Here is a 14,039-nt window from a genome sequence, read left to right as displayed (position 1 = left end):
TTTCACTTTCACTTTAGACGCGGCGTTCAACTTTGAACGCCGCGTCTAAAGGGTTAATAGCGCGTGGCATTGCGATCAATGGCGCGCGCTATTAGCCACGGGTAGCGGGGCCACGCCGTCGCCCTGCGTTATAGATCGGGAGCGGACATATGACGTTCCAGTACGTCATGTGTCCTTAAGGAGATAAAATATTTTTTTAACTTTTTTTTTACACTTTTTATGTCTTCTTAGGGGACTATTTATTGCAATAATTTGATTGCTAATACTGTTCAGTGCTATGCATAGGGCATAGCACTGATCAATATTATCAGCGATCTTCTGCTCTGTTATGCTGGAAGGCAGATCAGAGCAGAAGAAGCTGGGAAGGCGGCGGAGGCAGGTGAGGGGACCTCCATCTGCCATGTCAGCTGATCTGATCCCCACGGCCATGCCGCGGGCGATCAGATCAGCATAAAATGTAGCAGATCGCGAATGTTGGCTATTACCGGCGTGTCCCTGGCTGCTATAGGCAGCCGAGACCTGTCGCACATGACCCGAGCATCGCTCCGATGCTCTCAGCATGTACAGGATGTAAATGTACATCCTGATGTGCAAAGAACCGCCGCAACAGGACGTACATTCATGTCCTTGGACGTTTGACATGTCATAAAGGCATGTTAAAAGTTGAAATAGTTAGGGTCTGACCAAACATTAGAACAAGGGTAAAGAGAAACGCGCAGCTGAGCACTTCTCTCACCGCTCCACTCCTCTCCCTTCTCTGTGTACATGACTGAGACAGTATAGATTTAAAAATGGAGTCCATTACAGTCACATAGCACAGAGCTGAGACACAATGGGGGAGATTTATCAAAGCCTGTGCAGAGGTAACGTTGTCCAGTTTCCCATAGCAACCAATCATATTGCTTCTTTCATTTTCCACAGGCCTTCCTAAAAATGAAAGAAGCACAATTTACTCTGCACAGGTTTTGATAAATCTCCCCCAACGTGCTTAAGGTGCACTTCACCCGGCTCCTTCCACCGATAGGTCAGGGTCCATTTAAACAGGGTCTGAATGTTCAGATCCCAATGATTGCTAAAATAGATGAGTGTTTTTCTCCCTGCTTTTTGTGTGTGCGACCAAGAAGGTGTCATAGAATAGAGTGTGTGCTTTGTTTGCACTGGCTCATGGCTTATTCTAGAGATTAGTCCAAGTCTGTGGCACTCACCAGCAGTGCTAAAAATCTGACGCCTGCCAATTGCTGTATGCTAAACTTAGGCCGATAATATTAAAGTCCTTAAAAACCCCTTTAAGATTTCTAAAATTTTAAGGGTATACCCAGCAACAGATGCCCACCTTAACCCCTTAACGACGAAGAACGTAAATGGATGTCCTGGTGACGTGGGATGTACATTTACGTCCTAAGCATAACCACGGGCATCGGAGCGATGCCGGGATCATGAGCGGCAGGTCCCGGCTGTTGATCGCAGCCGATCCCGCGGATATCGGCCATTAACCCCTCAGATGCCGTGATCAATACAAATCATGGCATCTGCAGGATTGCGGACACTAAAATGGATGATCGGATCACCCGCAGCGCTGCCGCGGCGATCCGATCATCCAGCACGGCAGCCGGAGGTCCCCTCACCTGCCTCCGCTGTCTTCCGGCAGTCTTCTGCTCTGATCTGCCTTCCCGCAGACCAGAGCAGAAGATGACCGATAATGCTATACATAGCACTGAATGATTGCTTCGAATCACATCGAATGATTGCTATAAATAGTCCCCTATGGGGACTATTAAAGTGTAAAAATAAAAGTAAAAAAAGTAAAAAAAAAAAGTAAAAAAAATGTGAAAACCCCCTCCCCCAATAAAAACGTAAATTGTCCCATTTTCCCAATTTCACCCCCAAAAAGTGTTAAAAGAATATTTTATATACATATTTGGTATCACCGTGTGCATAAATATCTGAACTATTAAAATAAAATGTTAATGATACCGTACGGTGAACGTAAAAAACAAAAGTCAAAATAGCTGCTTTTTTATAACATTTTATTCCCCAAAAAAATAATAAAAAATGTATTTAAAGTTTTGTATAAGCAAATATGGTATCAATAAAAAGTACAGATCACGGCGCAAAAAATGAGCCCTCATACCGCCACGGAAAAATGAAAAAGTTATAAGTCTTCAAAATAAGGGGGATATTAAACGCACTAATTTGGTTAAAAAGTGTGTGATTTTTTTTAAGCGCAACAGTAATAGAAAAGTATGTTATCATGGGTATAATTTTAATTGTATTGACCCAAAGAATAAACAACATATGTCATTTTTACCGTAAATTGTACGGCGTGAAAATGAAAAATTGTCTGCGTCCTTAAGGCCCAAATGGGCTGCGTCCTTAAGGGGTTAAATTAGAGGAAATCTGTCATCAGTATCACCTGCACTAACCTGTCATACAGGCTTGTAGTGCGGGTGATGCTGATCAATATGATACTTAGGGAGTCCATCACTCCGAACCGTCACTCCATTCCACCGTATTTCATTAGTTGCTTGGGGCATGGGGTTACGAACCCTGTTCCGGGCACTGTGACGTTATCTTCACCGGCTGCACTCGGCTCCTCCATATTCATAATCCCCCTCCCTGCTTGCTTGGCCTGTACTTCCTGGGTACACTCAGAAGCAGTATTCGGCTGAGATCGGCTACCGGCAAAGATGATGTCACAGTGCCCGGAGCAGGGTTCGTAGCTCTACCCATGTCCCAAGCAATGAATTACGGCAGAACGAAGTGACTGTTCGGGACACTGTAAGTATCATTTTGATCAGTATCACCTGCACTATAAGCCTGTATGACAGGTTAATGCAGGTGATATTGATTACAGATTTCCTTTAAGAGTCTCCTGAACCCTTCTTGCTAATGCCAGTTTCATGGGCTTCAATTGAATGATAACCATACTTACTGAAGTCAAGACTGGGAGGAAGGGAAGGAGCTCGGCACTGACAGACCCCCATCCTCCAAATAAATGAGGAACACAAAGGTGGAATGTGCCATAAATTCATGAGACAGAAATACCCATTTTAACAAGCTTATATTAATCTGAACTCCAACCACTAATAAAAGACAGCTTTGTTTTATTTTTGCAACAAAAGTCAACACGGCCTTTTAAAGTAGAGCCCCTAAAAGGTTCCTAGGCACGGTACCAATAAATAAGATGCAGTAGACGGTCATCTTACTAAAAAATGTCAAAGGTAGAATGTGACAAGGCTTTTAGGTTTATAAATAACTGGGACAATTTGCCACTGATGCATTTCTTCCAGTGCTTGAAATCAAGAGCTCTATGCCAAGACATCATTGTACGAGATGGAAGGATTCTGATTAGATATTCTTTGTATCTAAAGATGTATGAAAATAATTTTCTCTTTCAGAGTATTTTTATCACTATAAAATAGTTAACATTTGGTACAACTTACCATTATAGTGTGTTGCACCCTTAAAGTATTATGTATGTGGTATGTGGATATGATGTGTACTGTATATTGGAGCTATATGGTTGTGACAAGTGATTTTATTATCATACAGTGTTTTGTAGGCATAGTAACAATGTTACTACTGTGGTTGGAAAAGGGACATGCAGGGGTGACAACTAAAAACAATATAAGTTAAACACTATATTTTACAAGTCTGGACGTGTGCCCTCGGTATAACATCCATCTTGGAAAAGGTAGTCTTGTTACCTACCACAGCCGATACACTTTTGTTAGAAAAACAAGGACACTGGTTGCCGTACAAGGCATCACTTTTTTTCTTGTTAAGACAACTCAACAAAAGCTCCATTGTTATTTATGTTACTATATTTTTATCATTAAATGTACCCCATATATTACTGTAAAATAGATTTAATATGCTTTATGGTGTGTTTACATGGCAGATTTGATGAAGATTTTAAATACCTTTTAATAGGGAAGACAAAATCTGCAACAAATCGGCAACATTTCAGTCCTGTGTGACCCTACCCTTAATAAAGCTTAAGATCAGTTCTCAATACATGGTGCTAATTCTGCATCTAGTCCCAAAGTCCCAGTGAATCAAGTTAAAAAGAGGAAATTCAAATAGGCTTACTTCCACTGGGGATCATGTCCCGGTCTGGAACAAATAGCTTGTATCCGTAATGTTTCTCTAGGATATCTGGAAGAATTTCTAGTGCAAACTGTTCCTCTTCTTTGCTTTCATGATCTAATGAATCTGGATCCACTTTAGTATATGAAAGATATGCATCGTATTCTTTGTTGTCTTTGAAAGAAAACAAAAGTAAACATTAGAACAGCAGAAACATTACAATTCAATGTGATAAACCAAATCAATGTGATAACCAAACCTATGCTTGTACTGAATGTTAGGTTTTTCCTAATTCAGTATGTGTTACTGTAATGATATATAATAATGCAATCACTTTAGTCATCCAATTTTGTCCGGATTTGGAAATGTTTGTTGTCAAACTTGTATACAACTTGTAGGTTGACCATGTTGCAGTTTATTCTGCTTTTGGAAACACGAAGACTCCCCTGGTTTCATCATTTTGACACATGGGAATTGAGATCAGGGACCTCTTTAAAGGAGAACTCCATTAAAAATATTTCTTTATCCTATATGCTTGAGCTTCTGGGCGACGTAACACTGCACTCGCTAGTCGACAGCCACAGAGATGTCTCCCCCTTGGCCAATGATGTAAACGGGCTTGGCACCAGGTAGAAGGCCGTGCCCGTTACATCACACTGCCGCTCAGCCGGCAATTTTTAACAGAACTTTATATTATGTTCGGTAGACTCCCAATGGTATACTACTTCTAGTACAATATTATGGTCATTTCTCCACTGAATTTATTGAAATATTTGTTATGGAGAGTTAGCCATACTTGACCAGTTTCTCAGCCCACATTGATGAAAGCAACAGCTATGATGACCAGGGCTGGCTTCAGTTCTATGTAGACCGGTAGGTGATACAGTCATAGTGGGCCTCCATCAATAACACCTTTGGGTCCTAGCATTTGCCAAGGTTTTCCTATTGCTAATGTCAGCTCTTGATTATGACATTTAAATACAAAGTTAAGGTGATACTATTTCCAAATTACAGGAGAAGATTTACTACTAGCCAAAATGCACCAGAATTATGGCACATAGCAATTAACAAATTCCATAGTAAATAAAGTCAAGAAAATTGGTGAGTCGCTGACTTTATTTACTATGGAATTTGTATTTGGATCTGCACCTTTATAAGCCAGAGCACCACCTACACATCTTCAGCGCCACAAGTCTTCACCTATGCACTTGTCCTTAGTGGTCTCTATACATATCCTGCAGTAGCCGGACAAGATTCTCTTGCACTGTTTTATACATAGAAATTAAGACACATGCAAAGTGTCCTGAAAATAACAGAAACTTTATGTTGTGGCTTATTGGAAAGGGGTTTGACTTCAAATTTGATGTGTACACATGCGCAAAAATGTCCATGCACTGTTTAGGACTTAATAAAGGTAATACTTGTTGATAACCTAAAATAGACAGTGCAAACTAGACAGTCTACAGATGCGACAGATTTATCAAACATCTTGACACATTGTGAGAAATTTAGTGCATGTGAAGACTGACCATCTAAGAATAAAGCTATGTTCACATGTCGGAATTTCCGTGCAGAATTCCGCATTGGAATTCCGCACAGAGATTCTGCAGCAGCAGCATCCCATTGTATTCAATAGGATTCTGCCAACTGCTGTCCGGGCATGCTGGGAGTTGTAGTTTTGCAACATCTGGAGGTCCGCAGGTTGAAGACCACTCTTCCCCTTTCCTTACTTGTCTGCGCTTCAGCTGTCTTGCGGGGTCAGTGAAGCAGATGAGTTACGTCCTCTCCCGTCTTCTCTGTGCGGCATGTCACTTTTCGGCGGCGACTACAGGAAATGAAAAGTGACGTCAGTGATGCCGCACAGAGAAGCTGGCAGAGGACGTAACTCATCTGCTTCACTGATCCCGCAAGACCCTCCGCCTGACCTGCCGAAGCGCAGACAGGTAATGAAAACAAACAAAACTATAAAAAGCAGGGAAAAGGGGAATGATGAGGGAGGGGGAATGAAAAGTAAAACTCACTTGTCTCCCGCACGATCCACAGGTACTGGTGTGGTGGATTGTGCGGGAGATGCTGATTAAAAGGTAGCGCAGATCCGGACAAGGTAGGGCTCATTTTAATCAGTGTCTCCCGCACTATCCACTACACCAGTACCTGTGGATAGTGCGGGAGAAAACAAGTGACAGAGCGGGGTGGAGACGCCACTGGTCACTGATTTAAAGTGGCCGTGGACGTGCTGTTAATACTTAACAAGCAGACGCTGCTGCGGCCGCTTTAAATCAGTGACCAGAAGACTTATTGGCATATAACACGCAGGCAGACTTTTTGCCTTAAATTTAAGTTTTAAAAGTGCGTGTTATACGCCGAAAAATACAGGTATATCAGATTTATCAATCTGCAACCCTAATTGTCTGTTTTTTCTCACAGCAACCAATCACAGCTCAACTTTCATATCTTAACGAGCTCTGGTAAAGTGAAAGTTGAGCTGTGATTGGTTGCTGTGAGAAAAACCAGACAATTAGGGTTTCAGGCAGATTAATACATTTTGGCCAATATGTTACTAAAACTACACATTAAAGGGTTTCCTGTTGGGTTAACTTCCACACTGGTGGGAAGATGAAACAGATGTTTTATCTAGACAGCTGTTATCCTTTGCATACATTACATCTACAGGTGTACAGTGCCAGAGCGGAGTTTGTCAGTGACGTCAAGATCTGTGGTTAATCATAAGGTTGTAATTAAACCTACGTAAATATGTAAATTTCGTTTCACATCACATGTACAAATCATCTCATGAGAATGATAGGAGGATGCCATCATGCCAAGCTCTTCGCCGCTGCTTCTTTCTCTAACATTCTTTATCTTCTGCTGATCTTCTCATCCACTGTCCTGCTGACTGCCATTCTCCTCTCATGACTATTCTCCTGAGCTACTCAAGGACCTACTTATACTGGTCTGAGCCTGGGCAATGAGGTTTCTGTTCTGCGTAAAGCTGTTCTATAGATCTTTTTCTTCTTTTTCTGACTTTGCCTTCCGACTATCCTAAATATTGACTGAACTACTTCTCTGCTTTGAAGCTGCCTAACTATGGTACTTGAGGTACTTTGCTTGTATTCATCACATGTTGCTAAAAGAAGCTACTCTATGGCTAGGTTCACACTTACTAAGCTCTGGCCGGAAAAAAATCAGTCCGGAGCTTCCAAGTGCAGCCAGCGGCGACCGAATCAGTCGGTGCTAGGACCGTGCGGACATTGCCGTCCCCATAGAAGGCAGTGTCTGCAGAGCGGATGCCACCTAAAGAATGAGTTAACCCATTCTTTTGGCAGCGGAATTTCAGCAGCGAGATGTCCGCCGCTGAAATTCTGTAGTGTGCACTGTGCAGCGAATTCTGATTGCCAGCAATTGGTTTCTGCAGCATCAGAATTTCCAACCAAAATTCCTAAGGGAAATCCTAACAGATTTGCTCCTTTACAAACTTAAGTTTTGAAGTTTAGTTTTGATAGAAAGATAAGGGACATGTAGCTCTGCTTGCTGTGGATCCACAGACTTCAGTATTCCTGGAAGGCATGCTCCGACCCAGAGGTGTACTTGTAGCTTCTGGACCCTGATGCAAAACTTGCAACAGGGCCTCATGTGCCAATTATAATACTGGTCTCTTATGAGGCAGATGCGCTTTGAGGACACCTTAGGTACCAGCACCCCGAAGCGCCTTCTACCTCTGCACCCCCTATAGCTACATCCCTGCTGAAACCTCTAGTTTCATAACACTTGAAATCCAAGGAATAATAAAAGGGAATGCTTCCCCTGTATTATCATGGCTTATTTTTTTTTGTCACATTTACAGTAATAAAGTTGTATCCCAGAAGTGACTATAGTAATGTTTTGACAAATAGAATAATTTTCAAGATGAATAATTGCTACATTGCTGTATCAACATCTGCAGTATCTGTGACTGGCACAGCATGTGTAGCTCAAGGCAAAATAGATCGTAATAAATGGTTTCTCGGCTCTGTGTTTTTTAGAATGTTGACATAAGCTTAGCCCTGTGTAACCACACAATGTAGAGAGTCGGAATTGGGAAGTTCTTCTGCTCGAACGCCTCCCATATAACTGGTATTGCTAAATACATGAGAATGTGAAAGAGATGGTATCATTATTATTTCTCCGGGACTTACCTTCTCTATGCTCCTGGTTGCCCCCTGTTTAATAATACACTTTTATGTGTCTTCAAAGGCAGTGACCCTCTTTTATCTATATATTTTTATTTTTTTGCCCTTGGACTAGTTATAAAACTGGAATTGCTTTAGAGTTAAGAAATAATAAAACTATGAAAAGCTCCGAACTCCTTTAGAGGGGTTGTCCGGTCTTTTGTATAAAAATATTCATCATAATGTTATAAAAGGTTATGCAATACCTTATATTGTCAAGATCTCTCTTTACTTATGTGAATGCAAACATTCCTCTTTTAATCTAGAAGCTAAAATTCTGTATGGAAAATGTACTTTTCAAAGAGTGTTTAATGCTTAAAGGGGTTATCCAGGAAAAAACTTTTTTTTATATCTATCTCAACTGGCTCCAGAAAGTTAAACAGATTTGTAAATTACTTCTATTAAAAAATCTTCATCCTTTCAGTACTTATGAACTTCTGAAGTTTTCAGTCTAAGTGTTTTCTGATGACATGTGTCTCGGGAAGCGTCCGGTTTAGAAGCAAATCCCCATAGCAAACCTATTCTACTCTGTGCAGTTCCCGAAACAAGCAGAGATGTCAGCAGAGAGCACTGTTGCCAGATAGAAAACAACTCAACTTCAGCATCTGATAATTATTGAAAGGATTAAGATTTTTTAATAGAAGTAATTTACAAATCTGTTTAATTTTCTGGAGCCAGTTGATATATATAAAAAACGTTTTTTCCTGGAATACCCCTTTAAATCTATGTTTTTCCAACCAGCGTGCCTCCAGCTGTTGCAAAACTACAATTCCCAGCATGCCCGGACAGCCTTCGGCTGTCCGGCCATGCTGGAAATTGTAGCTTTGCAACAGCTGGAGGCAAACACTGGCATAAATAAAGACAATGTAAGCCTATGTTCACATTGCTGTTGTGACCTGTCCGGTTCTGCTTTCTTTTTGGCACCAAATGCTCCCAAAACAGGTCAGAGAACAAGTGACTCCACCAGAATCTCCCATTGGCATGAATGGGGTCCGTCAGGGATCCTATAGTTTACCGGAGGAAAAAAAAAATAGTACATGCACTTATTTTCTCCATTAACCCCTTAACGACGCAGGACGTATATTTACGTTTCGTCGTGAATTTTGGGGTAAAATGACTGATGTCACTGCAAAGTAGAATTGGTGATGCAAAAAATAAGCCATAATATGGATTTTTAGGTGGAAAATTGAAAGGGTTGTGATTTTTAAAAGGTAAGGAGGAAAAAACGAAAGTGCAAAAACAGAAAAACCCTGAGTCCTTAAGGGGTTAAACTCCCGTCGTTGCGGCAGACTTGCCAATAGAGCTCCTTTTAGTGACAATAGTATAAAGTCAGACTTAAATGTAAAAGCCTGTGCATCTTTAGACGGTCTAGTCAAGGTTTGCCCCATCTATTAGTTGGCTTAGGTTTAGTCCAAATCCAAATAATGTACCAAAATTTAGTGCATTTGTGGATATTTACGCTACATGTTCTTTCACATGCTCTCCGGTAAACGATGCCCTCGTATTAAGAGATGCAAAAGTGCCTAAAAGGAATAAAAAAAAAATGTGGTGCATAAGGTATTCCATTTGTTTGTTTTTTTGGTGCAAATTGCATGAGATTTTTAGCATATTTTTCTCCCAATGGTTCCAGTCAATATTTGCATAACTAAACAACCTGACCCTTAAAGTATTGACCACACTTCTTTATGGCAGCAAACCCTCAAACTAACATTCTTTATGGCAGAAAACCCTTAAAGGGGTACTCCGCTGGAAAACATTTTGTTTTAAATAAACTGGTGCCAGAAAGTTAAACAAATTTGTAAATCAGGACGAAAAATGCAGGAGCCAGCGGTATGATAAACTTCTTATTGTAATCCAAGTTAAAACTTCGACATGGACGTCTCAAGTACATGCGATAAAATCTCCTGGACAAGCAAAATCACGCGTTTCAGGTCATGTGACCCTTCATCAGATGCATGAAAATTACTTCTATTCAAAAATCTTAATCATTCCAGTACTTATCAGCTGCTGTATACTACAGAGGAAGTTTTATTTGTGAATTTCCTTTCTGTCTGACCACAGTGCTCTCTGCTGACACCTCTGTCCATGTCAGGAAGTGTCCAGTGCAGGATTTGCTATGGGGATTTGCTACTTCTCTGGACAGTTCCTAAAATGGACAGAGGTCTATATTCCATGTAGCTGCAAAGTCTTCTCTTTAAAGGGAACCTGTCATGCTGAAATGCAGTCCTATCTGCAGGCATCAGGTTATAAAGCAGGAGGAGATGAAAAGTTCCTGGATCTTGTCAATTCTTCATGTAAATTTCATCTCATACTGTGTTAAGTAGTCATGTGGGCGGTCCTGCCCAGTTGTTGACTGTGTGTATAAATGTACATGTAGACAGAGCTGTCAATCACCCATTTGATTTATTGTCTCAAAATTACCAAAATAGTCAAGTGGGTGGTCCTGCTCAGTGATTGGAAGTTATCTCTATATGTACACTGATACACACAGATAGCTGTCAATCACAGAGCAGTGCCACCTACTTCACTACTTAGCCTAGAAAGAGCAGAGATTTACATGAATAATTCTGTTTTGACAGCCTAATAAGTGCAGGGATCATTTTGTGTTGGTTGGATATTGAGATATTGGTAGAAATGTGTATATACATGTGTATATACATGTATATGTACATACACATTTCTACTGAGGAAGGGGTCGGAGGACTACAATTCCCAGCACCACGAAACACGTTTAGGTGTCTGGCACTGTTCACACAGTCTTTACTAGTGTCTGCCTGCAAACTCACAGGTCCCGGTAACAGAGGAGTTAACCCAGCCGTATTCCGCCCTGCCTGTCGGCAACCCTACCTTTAACCATATCCCACAGCCTACACTTCCTGCAGCTCAGGTCTCCACGTGGGACGCCATCCCTGGATCACCTGCCGCTCCCAAGCGCACCATTGCCGCCGGACTTACTGCCGCTCCCGTGCTGACTGACACTCTTGCCGGAGTGTCAGAACAATACCATCAACAGACAGCCGGTGAGCGAGTGCAATCTGCAGTACAGAATATCACATCACGTTCCCCTGCCATCGGAGCCAGCGGCACGTAACATCATACTGCGCCCCCCCTGCCATCGGGGCTGCAAGGGAGACGGGAGACTGCAGTGCCCCCCTACTATCGGGGCACGAGAGGAGTGCAGGGCTGTAACCCACAGCAAAGGACTATCAAGCCGCCAGAAGCAGTGGTGAGAGATACTTTTAATATCATTTGTATCTTTTTTCTGGAGATTGACTTTATGTTACAAGTACACTCACTTTGCTACAAAACAGGACTTCAATTCTTGTTTGCGGGTTTTCATTCATACCGGAGCACTAGTAAATTGGACATCTTTCTTACATCCATTCGTATTAGTTTGATATCCCACGGGGCCCAGTGGGATTATCATATGGTAGTGTCAGTCAAATGTGTTAATATTTTATCCTTATTCTATTTATATTTAATTAAAAAAATGTTATGAGTAACGCTGATATATCTTAATTTATCTCCACCTTTATCATTATGCACCAAGTCTGGTGAGGTCCTAGAGGTATAAGCTATTATTTTGAATACATTTTTACTCTGTTGCCGGTGGGGTCCGGCAATAGCTTTAATTACCTCGGTCCTTCTGTTGTGAGCTGCACCTAATTCTTAGATTTGTAAATTACTTCTATTAAAAAATCTGAAACCTTCCAGTACTTATTAGCTGCGGAATACTACAGAGGAAATTATTTTCTTTTTGCAACACAGTGCTCTCTGCTGACATCATGACCACAGTGCTCTCTGTTGACATCTCTGTCCATTTTAGGAACTGTCCAAAGAAGCATATGTTTTCCATGGTGATTTTCTCCTACTCTGGACAGTTCTTAAAATGGACAGAGGTGTCCACAGAGAGCACTGTGGTCATGATGTCAGCAGAGAGCACTGTGTTCCAAAAATAAAATAATTTCCTCTGTAGTATTTACAATTTGTTTTACTTTCTGGCACCAGCTGATAAAAAAAAAAAAAAAGTTTTCCACCAGAGTACCCCTTTAAGAAAGTCCACACTCTTCAGTTATACAGGCATTTAAAGAAACCTCCAGAAAACCAGTGTACGGATCTCATGCAGGTGCAGCCTTCGGCTGTCCGGGCAGCCTCCCTGCGCATGAACGTCCCTGTGTGTCGTCCTCAAGGCAATGTCACTAGTCGGGGGCCGGCCCGGAGCGGAGAAGAGGGCCCCCCGGTGAAAAAGGAAAGCCCGGAATGACTATCCCTTCCCACCAGACGGTCCCTGCAGCACAGATGGCCCGGACCAGCTTAACCTTCCTTCCCACCGAGGGTAGGTGAGTACAAAACAAAAAGCGGGGGGAGGGGGGGGGGGTCTGGATGATGACAAAGGCCGTAGTGGTCTTCAACCTGCGGACCTCCCAGCATGCCAATGGCTGTCCGGGCATGCTGGGAGTTGTAGTTTTGCAACAGCTGGAGGTCCGCAGATTGAAGACCACTGGTGAAGGGATTGACAGGCAGTGATGATGAAGGGGGGGGCGGGGAGGATGATGACAGGGGTCTGGATGATGACAGGGGGGGGATGATGACATGGGGGGGATGATGTATTTCCCACCCTAGGCTTATAGTCGAGTCAATAACTTTTCCTAAGTTTTTGGGGCAAAATTAGGGGCCTCGGCTTATATTTGGGTCAGCTTATACTGGAGTATATACAGTATTACTTATATTGAAATATCTTCTGTACTTATTTTTCCCTCTTACTACATATTTTTTCTAAATATTGATCACTTATCACTAGTGCACTTTGCAATTTCCCTGTAGGATGTGTTTATAATTTTTCTGTGCATTTTTATGGCCTATTTATTGATATTTTGTATGAATATAATGAAGTTACATTTATTATGAGATTGTACCTACCTATTGTGTAAAGGATTTTTTTTTCTATCTGTGAACATGTAGCATACTGTTGAGGTGATTTATTTATAGGAGTACGGTATATTCATCATGCAGTAAGACAGCAGTGATGTCCAATTTCATTTCAGAACATTAGCTAGAATACTCATTAAAAATTGCAATTTTAAGCATCCTAGAAATATTTAGTCAGTGTCATGTCTAAAAAAAGTAGAGAAAAATAGAAAAGATACCCATTTTCTAGTACCAACATGATGAAAGCCTGAACCCCAATGGCCACTTTTCATTGCTTAAAAAACACATAAAAAGACAATATCAAACACCACGTACCTTCTGCAGCTTCATCACTGCCAAAATTCTGTCTGTAGAAGAGCATTATTTCTATGTTGTAGCATTTATAGATAGTGAGGAGCAAAATGAATACAATGAAGATAGCACCTAGACCTCCAGCAAGTTCCATGTTATACTTTAATTCTAAGGAAAAGAAAAAAACATATAAACAACGCTTAAATAGGCAAATAAGATATTGATAATTCGTAAAGCATCAACGCCATAATAGTCAATGACCTGCAATACTGCAACTGGATCTAAAACGATGATAGACTGGCATTTTTTAGACAATGCATTTTTTATGCTGCATTTTTCAGGCCTACAAATGTTTTTCAAAAAGTAGTTTGAACTTCATTTGTTTCCAGACTTTGCTGCAATAACTAGGCCCCAGAGATATGTCACCCATACAGACACTATGTTATATGCTTACATGATCCAAGCCCAACATAGCATCAAGCTTTTTTTTTTTTTTTTTTTTCTTCTTAAAGGGATACTTCA

At 41.3% G+C, this 14,039-nt stretch overlaps 1 protein-coding gene across 1 annotated transcript in view; it reads right to left on the bottom strand.

Moving 5' to 3' along the window:
* IL1RAPL2 (interleukin 1 receptor accessory protein like 2) overlaps positions 1–14,039 on the bottom strand; it is a 1,150,952-nt gene that overhangs the window by 18,573 nt on the left and 1,118,340 nt on the right. Inside the window, exons 9-10 of the mRNA XM_056540576.1 lie at positions 13,542–13,685; positions 4,093–4,263 (exon numbers count right to left, since the gene is read on the bottom strand). Of these exons, the coding sequence (XP_056396551.1) occupies positions 4,093–4,263; positions 13,542–13,685 (315 nt within the window). The remainder of the gene's footprint in view (positions 1–4,092; positions 4,264–13,541; positions 13,686–14,039) is intronic.

The sequence above is a fragment of the Hyla sarda genome, chromosome 9, assembly GCF_029499605.1.
Source record: "Hyla sarda isolate aHylSar1 chromosome 9, aHylSar1.hap1, whole genome shotgun sequence".
NCBI lineage: Eukaryota > Metazoa > Chordata > Amphibia > Anura > Hylidae > Hyla > Hyla sarda.
This window is presented reverse-complemented; position numbering and strand designations above follow the sequence as displayed.